General features: G+C 41.8%; 1 protein-coding gene across 1 annotated transcript in view; it reads left to right on the top strand.

The window, feature by feature from the left end:
- Positions 1 to 22,075, top strand: part of GRHL2 (grainyhead like transcription factor 2) — a 494,191-nt gene extending 472,116 nt beyond the window's left edge. Inside the window, exons 15-16 of the mRNA XM_069220568.1 lie at positions 7,421 to 7,485; positions 19,226 to 22,075. Coding sequence (XP_069076669.1) covers positions 7,421 to 7,485; positions 19,226 to 19,340 — 180 coding nt within the window. The 3' untranslated portion in view covers positions 19,341 to 22,075. The remainder of the gene's footprint in view (positions 1 to 7,420; positions 7,486 to 19,225) is intronic.
- Positions 22,076 to 23,226: the final 1,151 nt, after the last annotated feature.

The following is a 23,226-nucleotide window of genomic DNA, read 5'->3' on the forward strand; positions in this document are numbered from 1 at the left end:
TTTCTACACATAAAAAAATTACATTTGTTTATGAACACGCACTCCCTGTGTCCTGTTACCAAGTGGGTGTTTTCTATGGCACACTGTCAGCACCCTTGATGCCTGGGTGGCCCTAGTATAAACCTAGAAGTCTTATACATCGATGAAAGAAGGACCCTTAACTGACATATTAGACCGGAACAACAAAGAATATTTTGTTATACAAAGTTCATTTGTGGGTGCTGGCTAAACTCCTTTAGGACTGGCCTTCCAATACAGCTGTCTGTTTGAATGCTGTTCCATTCCTTTGAACATTTCGTGTTTGAGAAAAGTCAGATATATTTATTTAGTGTTTCTCTTATTTCATTATTTCCACGTGTTCTCTGGAAATGAAGATACATTCTTCATTATTTTAGCTTTTGACTAACAAAAATATTGGCTCCGGTAGCTACTAATTAAACAGGTGATGAGCTCCTAAATGAGATGACACGTGTTTCGCTCTCCATCTGTGCTTGACTCCCAGCTTTCTCAATGATTGTCAAAAGCCATGTTTGCACAATCTCATACACATTACAGTTGCTTGAGCCATTCGTGTCTATGAGGCTTGTTTGTAGTCTGGTTTATCACGTTCGAAGCAGCATCTCGATTTCTATCACGCAATGTGGTAGTATTCATTCCTAATGGCTCAACCTGAAATAGTGGCGGCGTAGCGCCTGCACATGTTCTGAAAGCATACAGAAACGTGAGCCCCCTCCCTATGCTGTTTGCTCACAAACGTATGCTCCATCTGAAGAGCCTGCTCTTACCTCATATGACCACCAGTCAGTGCATGCTACAGAGCTTCTGTACAACCCTGAACATGTGAATATTGAGAGTCGTCTTTCTTGGCCTAGAAGTATTTTTTGTATTACAGACTGACTACCTGTAGGTATCTGTTCAGACTTTAATAACTTGTCAGTCGGTGTTATACCAGGAAAAGTAATTCGACCCTTTTGATAATTGGGTTCCGCAAAACTGCAAATAAATGCCTCCAGTAAATTACTGTCTTTACTGTCTTTACTGTTCAGCCACAAATAATAAAGAAAGTAAACTGATCGGTGCGTTATTTGTTGGAAAAAACGCACTTAATTGGTTGTGCGGACAATGTTGCATTTTATTGCTGTCCAGTGGGGGAGGGAAGAGTTCCCTTTGTGTCAACAATGCTTTATCTGCTTTGATACTGCTTCTTCTGCAGGAATTATGTTGGCAGTCACAAGGGACAAATTTAACACAGCAGTGCACCTTAATCAGGCTTTAATTTGTGTAATGGCAGGTCAGGTCAGGGCTCTCATGCTGCCAGGTGCAGTGTCTGTGCTCAGCGGGAGTGCAGCATAGCAGGAACCCTCTTTACTTTGAGCTTTGATAACGCAAATCAGTGGCTTTCTCATTCAGATTTTGTGTGCATTGTAGAAAAACATCAATATTCCTTCTTTTATTGGTAAAATATCTCCAGAGGGAGTAAAGGGGCTCAAGGTTTTAGGATTAGCTTTTTTATTGTCGGATATCCCCCCAAAATACTGCTATATTAACGAGGTGTAGATAAAATATAATGTGTGCCCAGGACAGAAATATCGTCATTCAGAATAGTGTGGCCTAAATATTGAGAACCAAAATATTTTGAAGGTAAGTGTAGAGAGATATGTATAGATTTACTATTCTTAGCTCCACGTCTGCATACCTTGAATACATATTTTTCTTCATGGTAAAACATGGAAAGTATAATGACGCTATACTAAATTGACTTACCTTCTTGACATTTTGGTAATAAATGTTTTGGCCACAAGTTTTTTGTGGATATAATAATCTCAACATAATGTGATAGTACAACAGAAAACGTTCTGGCTCATGGAGTAATATATTCTTCACACTCATTCCTGCTAAGATGCATTTCATACTTGTTGCCCTCACATGGCAAGAGCAACATGTGCTATTTGTACAGTTTCTTAGTGCTGTGGTCTTTATGAATGCGCTATGGTGGTGCCAGTGAGGGTGCTCCGTTAGGGAAGTCTGGTTTGATATCGTGCACCAAAGCAATGTGTGTAAGTCCTTGCCCTCTGCTTCCCTCTCAGCCTTGCTTTGTGTGTTCCTAGAGACATGGGGCCAGATGTATCAAGCAATTTTGCATTAGCAAACGGTGCGAATGGCAAAAGTTCGGCCGTTTTGTGAATGCAAAAATGCCTTTCAAGATGTATGAAAGGCGTTCGCTGTGCAATTTTAAGGAATCGCTAAAATAGCGATTCCTTAAAATTGCGACCCCATTTAGAGAATCGCAAATTGTGATTTTCTAAATAGGAAATAGCAAATAGGGAATTCCTATTTGCGATTTTCCAAAGCACATGTATCAAGCATTTCCTAAATGCGAATTGGGCATTTAGGAAATGCAATTACCACCAAATGCAATTTGGTGGTAAGCATGTGCAATTTTTAAAAATGCATTATAAATGCATTTTTAAAAATAACATGTAGCGCACACATGCCCCTAGGGCATGTGTGTGCTTCCCATGTCCATAAATATTTTTTTGGGGTGCATCAGAGGGGGCCTTAGACGCCCAGCACCCTGAGGTTTGCATTACCTAATTTGCGAATTCCTAACTGGAATTCGCAAATTGGGAAATGCAAAACCATTTGCACCTATGGGCCAACAGGCCCATAGGAATGAATGGAGTTGCATTCTCTAATTGTGATTCGGTAATAGCGATTGCGAATTTTAAGAAATCCCTATTACCCAATCGTAAATTTCATACATCCCATTTTGCATTTCTTAAATAGCGATTTCTTAAAATTCGCTATTTAAGAAATGCAAAACGGATCTTTGATACGTCTGGCCCATGGTCCCCAATTCATAGAAACATGGTCACATATTTAAGAATGGTCAGATGTGTCTCAAAATCTAAATCAATATTTTTTGTCCTTCAAGTCAATGTTCACACTATAGACGATCAGCAGGGAGGAAGACAGTTTGCTCCCAGTTTTCACCCGGCCCTCCTTGCAGAACAAAATATCTAGTATGCAGCCACTTCTGTTTTACGCATTTGACCTGCTGAAGTAATCAAATATCAGCCGGTTCAAACCATGCATCCACATCACACAATGGAATGAATTAACTTCTACCAGCCCTAACATCCCATTATGTCAATATAAATAATTAAGGGGCTTATATACACAGGTGTTTTCAGTCTCAAAACCTGGGTTTGCGACTCCAAAATACCTTTTCACAATGTACGAAAGCCCTTTTTCCAACTGAAAAATCTTTCTGTCTCTTAAAAGGAGTTTGTGTCCCATTCTGATTTGTGAATAGGAGAGGCCCTGAAAGGGGTGCCCCTCCTATCAAAGAGTCACAATACAATGGTTCAGCACTTTTCAATCTCTATTATGGTGGAAAATTATTAATCAGAAACAAATTCTTCAAAAGAAGTGGGGCTGTATTCACAAATGGAACATCTTTCCCTTTGGGAATTATGTTGAGGAGTCTCAGTGGGCACCAGACAATGGTCCAATAAACACACATAAGGTGATGTGAGGAGTGCTTGCAATAAGTCGAACCACTGCCATTTCCTTGGACTAGAATTTCAACCTAATGTTATTTTGCCCACCATGCCACCTCAGATTAGACCCAGTCACATGTAAGTCAGTCCTAGTCCTGCTGTAACAGGAACAGTCCAGCCCAAACTGCCAAGCTGGGTCAGCCCTGAACCGGAACACAAGCAATCACAGACTTTTTTTTAGTTTGATTGGGCCTCTTCAGTCGCTGTAGCTTGGTTCCACTGGCACAGTGAGCAAGGGATACGCATCTGGGCACACCCTTGGCTACTTAGGGTATTACATCAAACACACAAAAGGTGATGAGAAAAATGCTTGAAATAAGTTTGTCTACTGGCAATCACTTGGTCTAATAGTCCAACCCATTGTTCTTTTTCCCTACACGCCACCTCAGATTAGACCACTGCCTGTCCCCTTAGTAGGTTCCAAATGGGAAACATTAATGGACATTGTGTAGTTTAAAAAAACAGATGCAAGAATAGTGGATTGCTGTTCTGTACAGGCTAGATTCCCTGAATCACTGCTATTCACAAGTGGATTCAAATTGCATCATGCCTAATTAGTATTCATTAGGCAGGTCGTCTTTTTTACCCTCTCTGAATGGACATTTGTGACAATACTCATTCATAAATAGAATGTGCCAAAAATATTTGTTGCACAGTTTGCGCCCACTCTTTCAAACTCACTATACCATGAAGCCTCTGAGTATGCATGTGCTTTAGAAGTTAATAAATAAATTACTCCAGCAGTGGAAAGTTGGATTCCTAACCCAACCTCCTCATCATTGAGATGTCAGACTACCACCAAGAACCTAAATGTGCCAAGAGACCAAGGAAACACTATACAAAAACACGTGGCATAACATTGAATGTGGAAGAGGTTCTAGGGTAAGAGATGTGATACGTATCCCAGGACACTTTGTGCAAGAGGAACTAAGTTTGGTTTCCAGCTGAGAAACTGTAGTTTCTGCATTGGATGGGAGAAAGAAGGAAGTCAGTGGCATAGTGAACTTTGAGTTCTCGGCCACAAAGGGCAGTTAAAATGGGGCGAAGAGGCTTGAGTGTGAGTGAAGCTTGGAATACAGAAAATGTGACATGTTTTTTCAATGTGTCACTGTGATGTATCCTCGATTTACCCTGGAGGTGGCTGAGAAATTAACCATGAGTAAATAGCAAAAATGTGGCAATATTTAGCTTGTTTTTCTAAAAATTAGATCAACAGATGGTTTACTGCCGTACATTTTCAGAAATAGGGCAAAACATTTTTTGTTCACTGTAATCTTTTGCACTTTTCTAAGCGGTGGACAATATTTCCTATTTTTGCTATTCATACCTACTTTCAATTAATAGCGAAACGAGATTTGAACTCTCTGGGTGAACCCAGAAACCTATACCATTTTATGAAACTAGTTAAAATTCTGAATAAGGTCATTTATGTAAATACTTTAAGGTTGTTTTTTAAAATAAAGAATCATTAAAATAATAGAATAGAATAAATGTCAGCTGGAAAAACAAGAAGCTGGTGGCAATATTTTAATTAGTATTTTTTGTATTAAAGTTCAATCTAGTAAAGTAATACACCATTACTTCTGGTAGACTTCTCTGGCTGCAGAAATATATTGTTTTTTCAGTTATCCTAAACGTACCATACTGGGGCCATCAACCAAGCTGCAGCTTAAAATACTTTTCCAGTGTGTGCTAACTATGCATAAATCCATAAGGAATCTACTGTGGGTATGAAGGAAAGCTATGCATTTTTTGTAAATGTACTCAAGAATCTGAGTTTAGGATTGTGAGATATTTGGTTATCCATAATGCCAGGATATGTGGAAGGCATTTTTTAAAACAAATGTGTTTTTATGCTCACTGACTTACAATTGGAAGTCAAAAATATAGAAAAAATGAACATATACCATCTTTAATAACAAATGTCCTACGACTGTATATTCTGAAAGTTAACCCAAACAAAACTGTACCCTCATGTGTGTATGGGCCTATCATAAGGGGCAGGAAAGGGCTAAAAATCTCACCATGTGATGAGAGAAAATGATGTTTGGATTCGGTATGTGTTTGTGGTAGTAGTTGCCTGCTGGCCCAAGCTATGGCTGCACCTAAATAAACCTATCAAACCTCATATACTTCTCAAAACTATAGTGAGAGCCCAAGGGGATGAGGCTTACATGGATGCCAACACTTTTCTCCCTCAGAATGCTCAATCTCAGGGGCAGAAAAATTGTGTTGGGGCCAGGAATATGGAGGAAGACTGATGCTAGGACGGGCCGGCCCATTCCTGTATTTTTCTTATTTTTCCCTTGTGATCTAGGAGGCTTTATGCCATCCTGATTCTGCAAATTGCTGGAGCCCTCAGACTGCCCAGCCAAGGGAGAGAAAGACTATCAGGGATTCAGGGGTGTGGGGGGCACCACCCTGATGCTTTCCCACAGTGCTGTTGTATAATTATGTATAACTAGTGGGCTATCTACATCCCTAGGGAAAGCAGATTGGTGATAAATCAGTGAATCTGCCCCAGGAGGCAGAACGACTGATATAGTCCCAGATCATGTGGCAGAAATATGCCCCTGTCCCCAAGAGAAATTATCTAGTTGTGGAGTGGGTGCATAGCTGCTTGAGGATCACCATGTCAGGGATCCAGTAGCGAGAAGTACCACTGGGAAGACGAGAGTCTCCCATTTCCTACAGCGGCTCTTCCATTGTAATTGGTGCTTGAAAGGCTGAGCTGTGCCCCTAAAATTAGCACAAAGTGCAAATAGTTGGAGCACTTTCAGTTTTTACTTTCAGACGTGACGTCAGTTTGGCATGCGAAATGTTCACCATTCACAAAATAAAAACCTCACACTGCAGCAGGGGCCCTCTTCACCAGTAGCCCAAGGTGGTGGTCTGAAAAGGAAAAACCCTGCACCAAAAGGATTCTCAGTGCCGGGTCCACAACGGACCGCTATGTCGTACGCAAATTAAAAATGTTGTAGAGGACGTGGAGATCATGTATGGGTTAAAATTCAGATTGTAGCACAAGTGTTGACAACACCTTAGAGGCACTGTGTACTGCTGGCTTTGCGAGGGCATCCTTGAGGAGCGGAGGAATCCAAAGATGCAGTTAAGTTATTTTTCCACTGTTTTCCACTAGCATCCCACTACTGGATACTTTGAAATCCAAAAGACGCACCTGTTCTATTCACTCTGTAGCAGTTCTTATTCAATTCATTTTTGTATAAGTAAGAGTGTATTCAATATGTGCCATTAGTTGATTTCATGTTTAGTTTATTCTTATTCCTATCTGTTTCTTCTGTCATTCTAACCACAGCCTAAGATCTGTTTTTAAAAGTTACCAAAAAACCGTGGAGAGACCAAGAAAAATTACGAATTATTTGAACAGCTTAAACATAAAACATAAATATAAAGAATTCAACCAATGAAGCAGTGACCTGCACGTTTACGTTTCGAAACAGAACGTGAATCATCCTTATTGTCTAATCTGTTTAAGATCCTGGTTGGGTGGGTTACAAATAAACCGACCCTATACCATAGAGTGTGCAAGGCTGTATGCTCGCCTAGCTCCTACCTACGTGGCAAACAGGTACTTTTATCAAGCATCTAACGCTTATTTTTCTGTTAATGTGTATAGACCTGGCTGGTCTGTTTTGAACCAGTTGCAATTTACTTCTGGTTGGACTTTCATGCTGTGTTCCATCTTTCCCAACTGTCATGCATGACAATATCAATGCAAAATCTCGTAGCCAATACATATTTTAGTAACAAACGAAAATAGGCATCTGGTGCTGTTGAGATTCCTTGCTTTTGCTGTTGCACCACTAACAATGCAATGTTTTATTCTGTGATTTCAGATATCCGATAAATACGGTATTCCAGTGGAAAAAAGTGTAAAGCTTTACAAGAAAAGTAAAAAGGGGTAAGAAGAGCATATATACAAGTTATTAATAAATATTTCATAATAACAATGTCCTTATGTATGTGTATGGGTTGGTATTTGTAGAGCACAAACTTAGGTTGAGAGCAAGAAAGTGCTGAACAGGGGCATGGCCCGCAGGAAGATACAATCAGTTCATCGTTGCAATAAAGTGAAATTAAAATAATGGTTTCAAAAAAGGGAAATGGAGCTTATCACAGGGTGTCAGAATCTGATTTGCAAAGCTTTTGCCTATACAAGTGAGACTTAGGCATGAGAAAATATCAGCTTACGCATACCATATGGAGTGGTGATGCAGACACCAGAAACATCTGCGTGTATAATGCAGCAGTTCCACCTACTGGTGTGCTGCTGAGGCTGTGCTCTACTGAGGAGTAGAAGTGTCTGTTCCCAAGGGCGTGATTAGGGAACAGCCCGACTAATTTATTGCAAATGTGGCACCCATCCATATGATTATATGTTTCGGTATTCATAAACATTTATTTGTAAAGCGTTTATCTGCGCTTCTAAACTTACACCTAAATGATCAAGGCTAATGTGTGCATGAAATTTGGGAACTTACATCACTTTTCCTCATTCTCATCGAAGATATGTACTATAAGAAGAAAATACTTTTCGTGACAAAATATATTTAATGACATGGAAAACAGAAAAATATTTTTAATATTTCACTAAGGGCCATATGTACGAACACATTTTCCCATACACACAGAATGGGTAAAACCCTTTGCTACATCTGGCCCTAATTTCGTTACTCCACCATTACAGAATCCCTGCAATGTTCAGACTCCACTCAGTTAGATTTAGGGACAACAGGCATGTATATATGCAGAAACGTGTGTAACACATAGACTCACATGGGTACGTTTTGTAAGTTGTGTATTTCACATTGTATTTTTAGCTTAATATCAGGGCATTAGTATAGACTCCCTAGTCAGATACCTTCTCTCAGTATCACTGCAGCATTTGCCATTTTATAATTCTTTCTTACTTTATGCTTTCTTTTTATTAAGTCACAATGGGTCTTTTTAGGTTAAAGGTTGTGAAAAAAACATCTTGTGGCATTCTGAAACTTCCGCCCATTGCTTACCATTGGCTTTGTGGTTTGTAATTCACCTTTGCTGGCTTAATTTGTTTTAGGCTGTCCAGTATGTCTTCGATGCTCCAGTGGAGCAACCTTTCTTCAGCATCACTCCTTATAGTCTTCCATGAGCCTTTGCTTTAGGTAAACAGGGTTTTACATTTTGTTCTTATCTAGTCAGATTTGCTGTGTGTTCAAAGACATAAGTGAAATGCCAGGCTCTGCTTCTGAGGGAGCTTGTCTGTACTTTCATTTCTCTGACTTCAAAGTGAAAGGATTTATGAGACAATCTTGTCAGGTACTGGAAAAGAAAAGTTTTTTTTTCTAACACACAATAACATTTAAATGCCTGTAAATGAACTGTGCAAATATTTCAGAATATATCGGAATTTTGAAAGCACAAATGAAGCACTTTTTTGTAATTTGGAAGTATGGTGGAAACAAATATTTTAATACAATCAAAACAAATCAGTATGTAGGTAATGCCATTTCTACACATTATCGTTTGTGTGTTGTATAGTTTTATCAGTAAAAGTGTATTTACAAATGTAATTGTCATTTCAATTGCAAATGTGTTGTCTGCAATGGCAGTGCACTACCACAGAATGCATACTCCACACTGTTCCACTCTACACCACTCCACTCTACTGTACAACACTCTGCTTCACTCTAGGCCTCTCCACTGTAAGCCACTCCACTCTACGACATGACACTCCACGTCAATCTATGCCACACTAGGCCACTCTACTCTACTCCACTCTGACACTCCATGCCACTCCACTCTCTGACCATCCTGTCTACGGCACTCCATGCCACTTTACTCCACTCTACTCCACTCTGACACTTTAATCCACTATATGGCACTCCACTCTATGTAACTGACTCTATTCTACACTTTACTCTACACTATGTCCCTCAGCTCTACACCCCTCAACAATACCCCCTTCACTCTACTCTACTCTGTAACACTATACTCCACTCCACTCTATGACACTTTACCCCACTCTACTGCAACCCACTCTACAACACTGTGCTCTATTCTGTGTCACTATTCACCACTCAACTCCACTCTATGCCACTTCAGTGTAGGTTATGCCACTCCACTCTACACCTCTCCACTCCACGCCACTCCACTCTACCTCTCTACTCCACTCTACCTATCTATCCATCCATGTAGCCCCTATAGAGTGTACAGATGCTCGGATGCATCCTGGTGCTAATTAGTGCAACGCAAATGGCCAACGAGGATTAGGGGAGACATTAGAAAAGCCAAGTTTTTAGACGTTTGTGGAAAGGAAGAGTTTTGTAGAATTAAATCTGAAATACTGACCCACAATTCTGGCTTTTTTAATAGCCAGAATCACAGGCCGGCAGGCAGTGGTGGATCGCAGAATTCTTTAAGGTGTATAAGGAACTATCAAATGTTGGGTGATCTCAGGACCTTTGTAGAGGAAAGCTTTTTGGGATCTACAGATGTCTTTAAATGTAATCCTCTGAGCCACTGAGAACCAATGAAGAGAAGATACAGCTTTCTGGGCTGACTCGTGCCTCGTGTTGTAGGGAATTCTTGCGGCAGCATTCTGTACTAACTGTAATTTTCTTACTACTGATTTTGGAGCTCCTAGGTATAGTGAGTTTCCGGAGTCCAGGATTGATAGAATAGGTGTCTGGAACACAATTCTTTTAGACGGAGAGGGAAGCAGATGTAAGATTTTCCTAAGCATCCTGAGGATCCCATGACAAGTTGCAGCTAACTTTGTAACTTGAGTCTCCATAGTCAAGGATTTGTCTAGCCAAATCCCCAAACTTTTTTATAACCATCCTGGGGGTGGGTGGGCTGCCCAGGCAGCTTGGCCATCCCAAACTCATATATGAATTTGGGGAAATGCCAAGAATAATTAGTTCAGTTTAGTCCCCATTTAATTTCAAGGACAAACTATTCATCCAGTTGGCAACCACCTATAGACAAGGGCCACGATTCGGGGAACTGGTATCCTGACTGTGGGAGAGAGCGAATACCAGTTGGGTATCATCCGTATAGGATATAATAGATATCCCAAAGGCAAGGATGATATCAGACAATGAACACATATATAAATTGAATAAGGTGGAACAACAATTCGGTGGAAAGGTGCTGGAACTACAACCTCCCGATAAAAGACCTGCAAAAACCTGAAATGTCCTATTCCTGAGGAATGATTGGAGCCACTCCATGATACCCTGATCTGTGCTTTTCACCCAGACAACCACAAACACAGGAGACTCAGTCACACCTTAACTCATCTGCATACTGAGTGAGTCTTCCTCGGCTGGAAGGGTGGAGGGGCCTGACACATTTCAAAGGCTAGTAGCCTGCCCTCACACAGTGGACTGCCAAACCCACTAATGGGACCGTGGAAGACAGACCTCTACTGAAAGGGGAACTTGTGCACTTCAAAACCACTCTTTGAAGTCTCCCCCACTTCTTTGGGTGTATAAATTGGGTCTCTGACCCCACAAACTCAGCCACTTCTGGACCTGAATCTGCAACACGTCAAGAGGAACTGCCTGGCTGCCCAAAGGACTCATCTGGACTGCTTTGCTGATAAGGACTGCTGCCCTGCTGTTTCACTGCTGCCCTCTGACTTTGTTGGGAAGTGCTCTCCAAGGGGTTGGATTGAGCTTGCCTCCTGTTTTCTGAAGTTTCAGAGCCAAAGAGACTTCATATCTTTAGGAAACTCCTTGTGCGCTGAAAATCGATGCACAGCCTGCCGGAAATGATGCACAGCTGTTTTGCGACTGAGAAATCGCCGCACAGCTGAGCTGGAATGATGCACCCTGACTTCCCTAGTGAAGGATCGACACAGCGCCCATCTTGCAGCCGGAAATTCGACGCACAGCCTACCGGATTGACGCACTGCCAAACCGGAACAACGCAGCCCGACTTCCCAAGTGAAGAATCGATGCAGCACCTACCGTGCAATAGAAAATTTGACACATTGCCTACCGGATCGATGCAATGCCTGTGACTTCTTCCTTTACACCCAGGATTTACCCCATCATCCCTGGGCATCACAAAGATCCCCGCATCGCAGTGAGGAACCAAGACTGCGTGCCGGAAATCAATGCAAAGCACCTTGCAGTGTGGAAATAAATAACGCATAGTCTGTGCCGTGCCAGAAAATCCAACATGCACCCTATTTTTCCACACATCTCCTTCTCTGCGGTCTCTGTGCGTGTTATTTTTGACGCAAACCAGGTACTTTATGCAAACAAGAGACAACTGTTCATTTCTAAGATTTAAGACTCTTTTTTAATATTGCAAAAGTGATATCTCAACTTGTCCATATTGAGTCTTTATCGTTTTCACTTTAATTTAACCAGATAAATTACATATATTTTTTTAAACCTGTGTGGTGTATTTTGGTGGTGTTTTCACTGTGTTACTGTGTGATTTATTGCACAAATACTTTACACATTGCCTTCTAAGTTAAGCCTGACTGCTCAGTGCCAAGCTACCAGAGGATGGACACAGGATAATTTGGATTGTGTGTGAATTACCATGACTAGGATTGTAGTCCCTATTTAGACAAGGGTGTATAAATCTGCCAATTAGAGACCCCTCCTATTCCTGAGGAAAGATTTGAGCCACTCCATGATACCCTGCTCTATGCCCCTCTATGAAACTTCACTCTACAACACTCTACATCACTTTATTCTACTCTATGCCCCTCCACTTTACTCCATGACACTCCACAATACTCTACAAGACTATACTCCACTCTTCACCACTCCACTTTTGCCACTCCAATCTGGGTCATTCTCCTACATACCACTAACTTTTAGCCATGTTGAACAGCAGACACACTGTTGTACAACACAGCTAAAACAGATTAGCAAAGTCAATAACTCTTGCATTGGCAAGACCTATTGGATTTGCCAATGCTTGTTTTCATTTTGCTTCCATTATGTCCTTTTGCTATCACACTAACTTAAGCATTAATTTAAGGTTACAGGTGTTTGTATTTATTGGTTCATGTTTCAGATTTAATAGGTAAAACAACAGTAGTCTTTGGTTTGAGGTGGTGTGTTTTGAGCATGCAAACAGGCATGATCAGTGGTCACTCTACTTCGTTGTTTTACTTGAATATTTCAGCTTGAGACCATACGTAGAACTATAACCTTACTGTCTCCATAAAAGCGGACAAGCTAAATGTAGATCTTACATGAAGTACAAACTGGTTACAGCCTTCTTCACGAGATAAGTCCTGCAGAAGGCAATGGTGACATTGAGGCATCTTGGCCCATTTGCACAAAGTCATGGCTCTTGATCGAAACAGCCCCATTGATTTTTATCAACAAGAAGAAATCCAGCATCAGCACTCATGCATTGTTATCTCCCTTTCTTTAGGATCATTGCTGTAGCCACGTAAACCTTGGTGTAAGGAGTTCCCTAACAGAACAGTCAGTAACACCAGTGCCACCCTTAACACTGATAGCGTTTTCTCGATGGTACTGCTTCCCAATTCTCCAAGAAAAGAATTGTTAACCTGCTGCTGAAAAAAACTGGCCATGATCCATAGGAGATGAAAACTTTCAGAAACGTCACCCTTCTTCCACCCATACTAAGATCATGGACTAGGCTACAAAAGCTTGAACTCCTTGTTGAAACACAATTTGGCAGTACTGAGACTGCCTTAGTGATAGCTCTTGACTCCCTTTTACCTGGGATTCAGGTGCCCCAGCAGGCGTCATGAGGCTTGCCCTCTATGTGGCTTTCAACACAGTGGGCTTCTCTGTTCTCATCAACTGACTTAAAGTGATTGGCTTCATGGGGTCAGCACTGCACTCCGTTACATTCTTTCTCTTATACCAGACCTAGAGCCTGATTTAGATATTGGTGGACCAGTTACTCCGTCACAATGGTGACGGATATCCCGTCCACCAAAATGTAAATCCTATTATATAGTATGGGATTTAGATTTTGGAGAATGGGATATCCATCACACTTGTGACGAAGTCACTGGTCTGTCAATATCTGAATCAGGCCCTCGGTCTGCCTTGCTTTTCTGTCTAAATAGTATCATAATACCTGCGGGGTGCCCGAAGTCCACAATTTTTGCCATGTTTTTTAATATCCATGTCCATGCCTTTGGGGAGTTGGTCCAGAGTTTTCCTTATCAACCAGTGTCATATATTGATCACAACCAATTTCACAACTCAGTTTCATACCCCATGTGCGCCTTATTTATCCTCCGGCGTCAAAATGACGCACAGGAGGAGGCAGGCCTTAAAAAATGGCGCCCAGCCTCATTTGCGCCGTTTTTTTTACGCCTGGGTGAGGGCAGGCATTAAGAGACCTGTGGGCTCATTTCCATGGTGGGAGACCATGGAAGCAGTCCACAGGTGCCCTTCCCTGCACCCAGGGTCACCCCCTGCCACCTTCGCCCACCTCTGGAGGACACCCATGGATGGGGGGACCCATCCATGGGGAGTGCAGGTAAGTGCAGGTAAGTATATATATATTTTTTTAAGTGTCATGGGGGGCCTAACTTGGGCTCCCCTACATGCCACTGTGCCCAATGGCCATGCCCAGGAGAAAGCAGTCCCCTGGGCATGGCCATTGGGCAGGGGGGCATGACTCCTGTCTTTGATAAGACAGGAGTCTTTTACATGGGGGTTGTGCATAAAAAAATGGCGCAAGTCAGGTTAGAGCCAGTATTTTTGACTCTAACCTGACTTGCACCATTCTTTGACGCACAACCCCCTGTCTTCCCTCCACCTCCGCTGCCCAGTTTGAGTCATTTATTTTGACGCTAACCAGGCCGCAGCGCCGGCTAAAGTCATTCCATAAATAAGGCACCCAGCTGGTGCGTTGGAATGGCGTTAGCCGGCAGTAAACTTTTTGACGCAGATCTGCCCAAGCACTGATTTGCATCAAAAAGTATAATTATGAGCCCAAGTCTCAAGCCTTGGCTGTGGCAACAACCTATACCTCAGTCTCATAGACTAACAAATTGCCAAACTTCAGAGAATACAAAACAAAGCAGTTTGTTTTATGGCTCGCTTTAGGAAGCTTCACCATCTTTCTGTGTCACACCTGCACTATCACCTGGCCAAGAGCATAATTCAATTTAGGGCTCTCTGTATTGCCCACTAAACCTTTAATAATTATCCAAAACGTTTTCTTCGAGGCTTCCCCACTAGATCCTCGAACAGATGGGTTAGGTTAAGTGGTATGTTATCCTTGCTGGTCCGCTGGCTTCATAATACTGATACTGGTAGGTGGTCCTTCTGTGTCCCTTAGGCCCTATACTGTGGAACAACCATCCCATTGAGCTTCAGCAAATCCCTTATCTTTCTCTGTTTCAGACAAGGTGAAAAAACCTACCTCTTCTGTTAACTGACCTTCCCTAGCCCTTTTCTTTTACTTTTACTGTGCCAAGATGAAACTGGGATATACCTACTAAAGTAAAAACTAGGTTAGACAAACATATACATTTGGGGCCCAGTAAAGCGATTACCTGTTGCTGTAAAATAGTCCTTAAGCCCAACCAAAGTGTGTATTCTAAAACAACAGGCTTGTAAAGGTTGAGACTTGTCACAGTTGCCATTGGTTGTATGCATGTACTCACAGCAATTTGCTGAACACAGGAACTGTAGGAGGTGGTGAAGCATCACAGTCATATGAAAGGATGACCTCTGTTACACCACAGAGAAGTATGCAGCTCCCCAGGTCTGTGAGTGGGTAGAATGCAAAGGACAGCAAGGACTACTGGAAGGAGATGTAGTCTAGTGGCTGAAGCTGCTGCCTTTGGAGCCTGGAGTCTCAGGATTAAATCCCAGTCTGGATGCGAGACTCTACATCATGTGATTCTGAGCAAATCACAAAATCTCCCTATACCTAAATGTGTGTACGATGTATTTGTGGAATCCCCGCTTTAGTACATGATCATTTCCTAAACCCTCATGTAAGCTACAACACTCCGTTTCTTCATGGGTAAGTTTGCGCTGTATAAATACCAATACATGCATTCTGGAATTCTGGAATCTAAAGTGGCAAAGAAGCAGCTCTGTGCAAGAGATCCAATGCCCTGTTCATTGCCGAGGTTGCCGTTTGAGTCAGAATGGGTGGTATACCAAAGCTGGGTGGTTTAAAACTAGGTAAAACCAGGTAAACTGACTACCTCAGTTCTACCTACATCCACCCAAGGTCTTGGAATTATTGGACTTGTAACAGTGTTCAGTTATTGGGCTGAACGTTTGTTCAAGTTTAAAACTTGGTCTCAAATCCAGCAATTATAGCTCAGTGCTCTGCTCAGAAAAAAAGCAAAAATAGTCTGCAGCCTAAAAAGGGTAAATTACCATTTGGCAGTGATGATTCATGATATAAATTGCATAATAAATAGTCAAACAGCCCAGCTGTTTTGAAATCCTTCTCCTGATCCAAGGTCAGATGAGAAACCTCTTTCCTCCCCAGGAAAAAGGCTACATAATGCACTGAGACTCCCAACAAACTTTGAAAAGTATTGAAGCAGCATACAGTTTATATAGGTAGATTCTGGCCTAAAGTTATGTGTCAACAGACACTGGTAGTACAGGATCAACTGGAAATCATACATCCAGTGGTCTCTGAGTTAAAGAGCTGTATAACGGCAGGTGTTCCTTTCCAGGCTGAGAAGTGTCCATTCCTCATCAGACATTGTGCCAATAGATTAAGAGCATCCAGAACTGAACAGACGATCCCCAGCTGTAAGTGCCTCTTCATCAGAGCTCCTTACAGATAGCAGCAGAGAGCTTTCAAAGGTTACCTGTATCACATCAGAGAGACTGTCACTTCTGCCTAGCCAATCTCTGAGAGGTAAAGGAAGTTCCAGTCGATATGATGTTCTCATGGAACACCTGTGACCATGTGGGATCAACAGTGTGGTCACAGCCCACAACCCACATACATCCCACACCCAAACTCCTCCACCTGATCTAGGAAAGCAAAAGGGATCTAGTGCCTGCCCTACCTCCCTAGTCATTATAGCTCACCTTTTACGAACATGGCCTACCCCTCACTCACACCTACCCAGGCAACTCAGCTGGTAGGCTATGGGGTCCTCCCTTCCACATTACACCAGGTTTGGTCAAGCTCATCCTGTGTCTGCTCAGTGTGACCTGAAATGTGGTGGTGCTGCCATATGAAGAAATGGTGTCTGAAGAAACCAATGCAGACGGGGTCGGCTGGACAACAAATAAAACCCTCTTCCTTGCCTGAACTGAGAGGGTTATGTTCTTCCATATTGTGTCTTGGGACAAGTTGCTAAGTAAATAAAATATGTAGTGGTGTACAGAGCTTGTATAATACTGAGGTGCATCACCTGCCCCCTTGCCCTAATCACCCCAGCAGCTGTGATGTGACAAAACTAGAGCTATCTTTGTCTGGCAGTGTCCACAATAGATCTTAGGTATTCCCTTGAGTTGGTGGGGCAGAAGTGGTGTGCAGGTGAAGAAAGGTCTGATGCAAATATGCATTGGCTGCACCAGCCCTGTCTCTCTCTATTAATGGGGAAGCCATTCCAGGAGACTGGGTACACTTCACCACCATTCCTGTTAATGATTGTCATTGTTCAGCCTGCCTGTTCCCATCGTAAGGCGAAAGAAGATTTGAATGCCCATTCGTCAAAAGGGGGAAGAGTTCTAGAGAGAAACCTTTGAATGTGTGGTATACCCTTCTCTTTCAGATATAGCAGCAGGAGTGAAAAGTGGTAGGCCCTTTTGTACTGGTTTGTGTCCATGCGTGCCAGCAGGGGACCTTGTTGCTATCCGTCACATGACCTTCTGCATTTCCACTACCTTCCACTCACAGCTCGGAAGTCTAAAACACACATGCCCTGCATCATATCAGTGACAAGGCTGGTCATCCTGTCTGCTCCCCTGCGTAAAGGCCATATGGATAAGTGCTAGCTCGAGTTACCAATTCCGATGGTGCTCCCTTATCCTGTGAGAACCATACTGGTGACGAAGAGGAGGGAAACCCCCAAAGACCCAGGCATCGACTGTGACATGGGGCTGTCAGGTGAATTTGACATTCTCAAGGTAACAATGATAAGGGGTCCACATACATGGCAATGTTTACAACACCATACTTGTAATCAGTGCTTCATTTGTAAATAAAAAGGTGCCGGTGCTCACAGCTCTCCTCTGAAACACGCTGTTGCTGCAATTAAATGTGCGAACACGGAATACCGAGGCAGAGTAACCTTGAAGATATCTCGGGCCTCTTTAATCTATTTACAGACACACCCTGCCCCTCCAGCTCACTCTCGCAGCTTTCTGCTTTCTAACTTTGGGACGTTTTTTCGCTTTTCTTTTCCCCCCGTCTTTCACATATGTGTATTTTGCTACAAGAGCTTGCAGTGAATGCTTTAGGCAGAAGAGTAAGCCCCGGCCCGCAAAAATAAGTGCTGGTGCTCAGCACCGGAAACAGCAAGCACACCTTAAGCACTGCTTGTAACTCAGATTTATTGTTTTTGTTATATTATATTGCACCCCAGATTACTCAAATAGAGAGATGAATACAACAAGAATGAGCTGAGTGGTTTGTGGTGCTTTGTAATCTATTGACGGAATAAGGGGCGGCTCCTCCGTTAGGCCAGCACCAGAAGCTGCAAAACTTTACAAGGGGATAATAAACATAGTTTATTATCCCCTCGTAGTGAAAGGGTCAGGGCATCTGGGATGAGGAGCAGTGAGGGGGAGTGCACAGCACTCCCCCTCACTGTGCATGCATGTTTGGCCAGCCGTCTCGGGCCGGCCAGACACACATGAGTGTTGGCTTTCTCCAGCCCACAACACAGTTGCCGGGCTGGAGAGAACCTGCACAGGGTCCCAGTCTGCCTGGGAGTGCCCTGGCTGGGCGCTCCCAGCCAATTGTGATGCTGCTTTGAGCAGCGTCAGGATTGGCTGCAAGGCAGGCTTGGAGCCTGTGCCTGCCTGCAGCCAGCAGAGGAGAGGAACGGAGCGCGGCGGCAAAAAGGTAAGTGTTCATTTCTTTATTTTTTTAAATAAAATTTTGACCCCACCCCTCCATGTGCCGCACCCGCCCCGCTCCCTATGAGCGAAGCGAGCCATGACTGGATGGAATGGCTTGATAATTGGATAAATCTATTCTGCATGTGGTCTATGACAATCATACATTAATGTAAATGATATAATAGTGTAATAGTAATAATATCTATAATAATAGCCAATAGTATAATAGTAATAGAGACGTGTGTAGTCCAGGAACCACACCACCCCCTACTAGAAAAATATCGAGATGGAATTATGATATCTACGGAAATTGTTGACTCCTGCTCTTGTGTTCTACCTTCCATCACAATTTCAGAAAAGCTCTTTGATATACTTTTCTTCATTTGACTGTTGTGTGCAGTATCTAGTTAATATTGGTTGTATGGTTCTATGAGTGGTATAGATTGGGGTTAGGGGCCATTAGTCCACATGGAAATCTAGATCCTTGATCAGGAAGGAGATCTGCAGCTTGGGCTTGTTTGGCGTACTGTATGGCCTGCTATGAATGAACGGTTATGGTATGTTGTATTGTTCAGCATTTTGTTTGAATATTTAATTTGGGATATCACCATACTAATTTCAGTATTTTCACATTTTCACCAGTATCTTGGTAAACATGGATGACAACATTATTGAGCACTACTCCAATGAAGATACTTTCATACTCAGCGTCGAGAGTCTATTGGATGGCCTTAAGATCACACTTACGGAAATCTAGCCTGAGGTACATCCTTCGCAGCATTCGAAGAGTCACTGCATTTCATGTCTGAGGCAACAAGAGGAAGAATGCTCCGGAGCGCACAAATTCTTGGCGGCGTCAATCAAACACCTAGTGTTGACCTGCGCGAAGCCAACTAGAAAGATGTGCCTACCCTGGGGAAACTACTTCCTTTTTTGTTTAATACTTATTTGCCAATCCGGATATATTGACTTGACTGCATCAACATCATGTGTCTAGAACCGGACACTGGGAATCCTTCGTGTTTAAGGCCATATTTAATGCACATCATTCTTCGCTGTGTAAATACCTTGGGACAGGATTTCCACCCTAGACCTCACAATTTAAGGTGGAACTTTTTTATCAGCGTATTAAGTAAACACTTCAGAATGTATTCATCTCTTAGCAATAACTACAGGCAATGCAATCGTACAGTTCTCTGTACTACATTATATATGGCGGATGTGTTTTTTTCACATTTACCACATGGCAGTGAGGACACTCAAGACACTCAGTTAAAATGCCACTTGTAAATAACCAAAGTACAGTTCTAGGAATGTATAAAATGTGTACAGTGTGCAATAATATATTTGACCTCTGCCACTTTGCTCTTTAGAGGGTTCGATTTATTTAGGTACTTGCTTTAAATTCTAGCTGCCACTTAAGAAAGTGTTCTTTTTGGCAGGCTGTCTTGTAATTACAAGGAAGCTCGTGGAGCACTCAACTAATAGATGAATATTAGTTATTATTTTTACCACTATAACTTATTTAAGGAATGCTGATTTTCAGGGTGAACTTGATGCAGAAAACATGGAATGTCTGATGGTTCAGTGTCGTGTCCTATTGAAAAGGGCAGCAACCCTTGAAAAACTGAGATGCGACAGCAATTTACAACTCATTTTTCAACAGCGTGTACATCCTCTACTTGTATGAAATTTATGAAAAAATGTATTTGAAATCAAAAAGGAACTGAAGGGAAAACTTGCATTGATTTACAACTGCAATACCCTCCAAATTTGCTAGTTAAGAAGTCACATGACCTTTATTAAAGCAACCCTGCTCGCTTATATTGATAACATTGCACTTAATATCAAATAAGACATACTGACATATATACATTAATCACTATTACTCTCAGAAATCATCTCACTGGGTACCACAGTGGTATACTAAACAACTAATGAATCTCGCTCCGTATATGATGCGGTCAGTGATGGACTCTAAGGTGAATGATGGGGTATGCTCAGATAAACGGTACATTTCAAGCTCTTCTGGGAGGGTTTCCGATACGATTAGCAGTGGTGTACAAAATTCGTATAATTTACCAGCGCGTAATTATGCGAAATTCCGGCAAGATTACTTTAAAATACACGTAATTACACAAAATGCAAATCCATTATTCAGAGCTATATTTTAGCCCCAAATACGTGCTTGCATCAATTTTTGGTATGAGAAGACATTTCATGTAAAACAAATACTGCTCACGTTCTGGTTGTTCACACTGCCCCCGCATTACAATTTGGCCACAAACTGTGGCATAATTTTATGACGTGGCGTAACAGCATAATTGTTTGACTTTCCCGTAACAAGTGAAACATGAAATTAAAAAAAAATTGCAATCCTAATTTAAATTTCACCTGAGCTTAATGATTAGTGGCATAGCCATTAGTGTCCTTCAGGAAGATACCTGTAAAGGTAGAGAAAGTTTCGTATCGCATTCCAAAAAACATCTTGTGACTTCATTACACTTTTTCATGTAATTTCTACTCGATTTTAGGTAGATGAAACTCTACACACAAACTAAGAAATTGTTTTTCTTAGGCAACAGTTCGACCCTGGGATGGCTAACCTGGAAAGTTGGGAGCTGCAGACTGCAATGAGTCTGGCTGCACCGAACCCCCCCACAATCCACTGACATTTCTTAGTCGTAGAGGAAGATCTACAAAATGGAGCCTCTTCTCTGCTTTGTAGAGGAAACGAAAAGGGTCCTACAAAAGAGGATCATCTTTGATTAGCAGTATACAAGCTAGTGGGAAGCCCAACTAATACATTCCTGACATAGTTATCAGGTGTTTTCCATTGGTAACAGGGACACAGCAGTGCCATTTGCTATGAGGCACACCATCTACCAAGGTTGGTATCTTGGAAAATCAACCTTAGCATTACCGCCTATCTAACGTAATCCCATTTAAATGCCCAGTCTTTCTTATTGTAGTTTAAATAATGTTTTATTGATTTTTTATTATTTTTAACAAACTTTTTGTTTTTAGTTTGCTATCACGATGTTGTGTATATTCCCCATAGACTTACACTGAGAAAACATTGATGTCTGCTTGAGTGTTTGAGTGATGTCTCAAACTGTTATTTTCTGAATAAAGAGAACAGAATGTGACATCATGCAAGAGCCTGATGATATTCTGTGGAGATGCAGTAGATTTCATTGTTTGTCTTTGTGGAATGTATTTGTTGTATATAAAATAATAAAATGTAACTTTGTACAGGAACTTATAAAGAACTATACATCATAAGCACAATTGTAATGGAAAAAAAATCCAACTCAGGAACACCCATGCATTAATTCAAACATTAGTGTAAAATATCCTATTAAGGTACAGATGTTCTGTTTATTTTGCCAGTGTTTTATGTAAGATAAATACTTTATCCAATGACCGAAACCTTATATAACATTGAGGGCAGTAAATTTAATTAAACTAAGTATGCTGACTTTCAAAATATTACTGTGTAAAATGTTTATTTATTTACTAGCAAAGCAATAGCCAACAGGATTCTTCAAATTAGTCGTTAGTTTGGGGTTATTTGCACCGCCTCACTTTAGCGCATGTCCTTCGGTTAATGTGAATGATGCTCTTTCTACACAACCAGAACAGAAAGCAAGCATTGGCAACATCAATAGATCTGACAAATTCTTTCAGACATTTGGGCTTTGTCAGTCGTGTTTTGTTTTGGCACAGTATTGCAATACTCTTTTTTAGGAGAGATGAAAGGCCCTCATCAGTATATAAATGCAATCACTCGCAGTAAAATTAGCTACTGGCTGAAATGGGCTCACCGAGTGTCCATGCTGTATGCTGTAGTGGTCGCGAGAGAAATGTGAATGAAACAACAGACCAATGGATGCAGAGGGTTGGCTAAAAGCCCCTAGGAGTATGTGTATTATCATTTTGGTAACATCAAAAGGCTAATGCTATACCTAAACATTTTAGATAGTTCTTCTGATGACACGTGGGTACCCAACAAATTATGTACACATTAGTTGTCTAGCATTTGAAATGCTGGTTAGCATAGCACCCTCGCAGCAAAATCACTTCTAGCCAGTCTGACTGTAGAGGAAACCATGACGCCTCTGAGAGTGCTTGAGGGCTGCCCCAGTCTATCCACTCAGGAGTCCTTCTCATCAGACAACATACTGCTGGTTTATTGTCATGTCCTGCGGGCTGCTTGGTACAGGCCTTGACTCTGCATTTCATTGCCAGAAACCGTCCACGGTCAGGGAACCTCAGCAAGTAGCACACTCTCCGGTTCCACTGAAGTGCAGAATGTCACACGCAGCTCTGTAGAGTTGTCTAGTTTAATATAAAGTAGCAAGCTGTTCAAACATGTCCTGTCTTTTCCTTGAGTTTCGGTAGATTGTATAACCTATCGACCTACGATATTTAACACTTCCTGGTGATACTTGATCTTTCTCACAAGCGGATGTTATTAAATACGATGTGCCTCATTCATTAATCGATTTGCAATCTGGCACTCATTCACTCACTGAAAATCTTGTTCTTTCTGCAGTTTGCAAGTGTAGCTTTATCACTTGCATCCATAATGCTGGAGGTTTTGTTAGGGTGGCATTAGTAAGTGAACCATTTAAGTCACT

This window comes from Pleurodeles waltl, chromosome 2_2, assembly GCF_031143425.1.
Source record: "Pleurodeles waltl isolate 20211129_DDA chromosome 2_2, aPleWal1.hap1.20221129, whole genome shotgun sequence".
Classification (NCBI taxonomy): Eukaryota; Metazoa; Chordata; class Amphibia; order Caudata; family Salamandridae; genus Pleurodeles; species Pleurodeles waltl.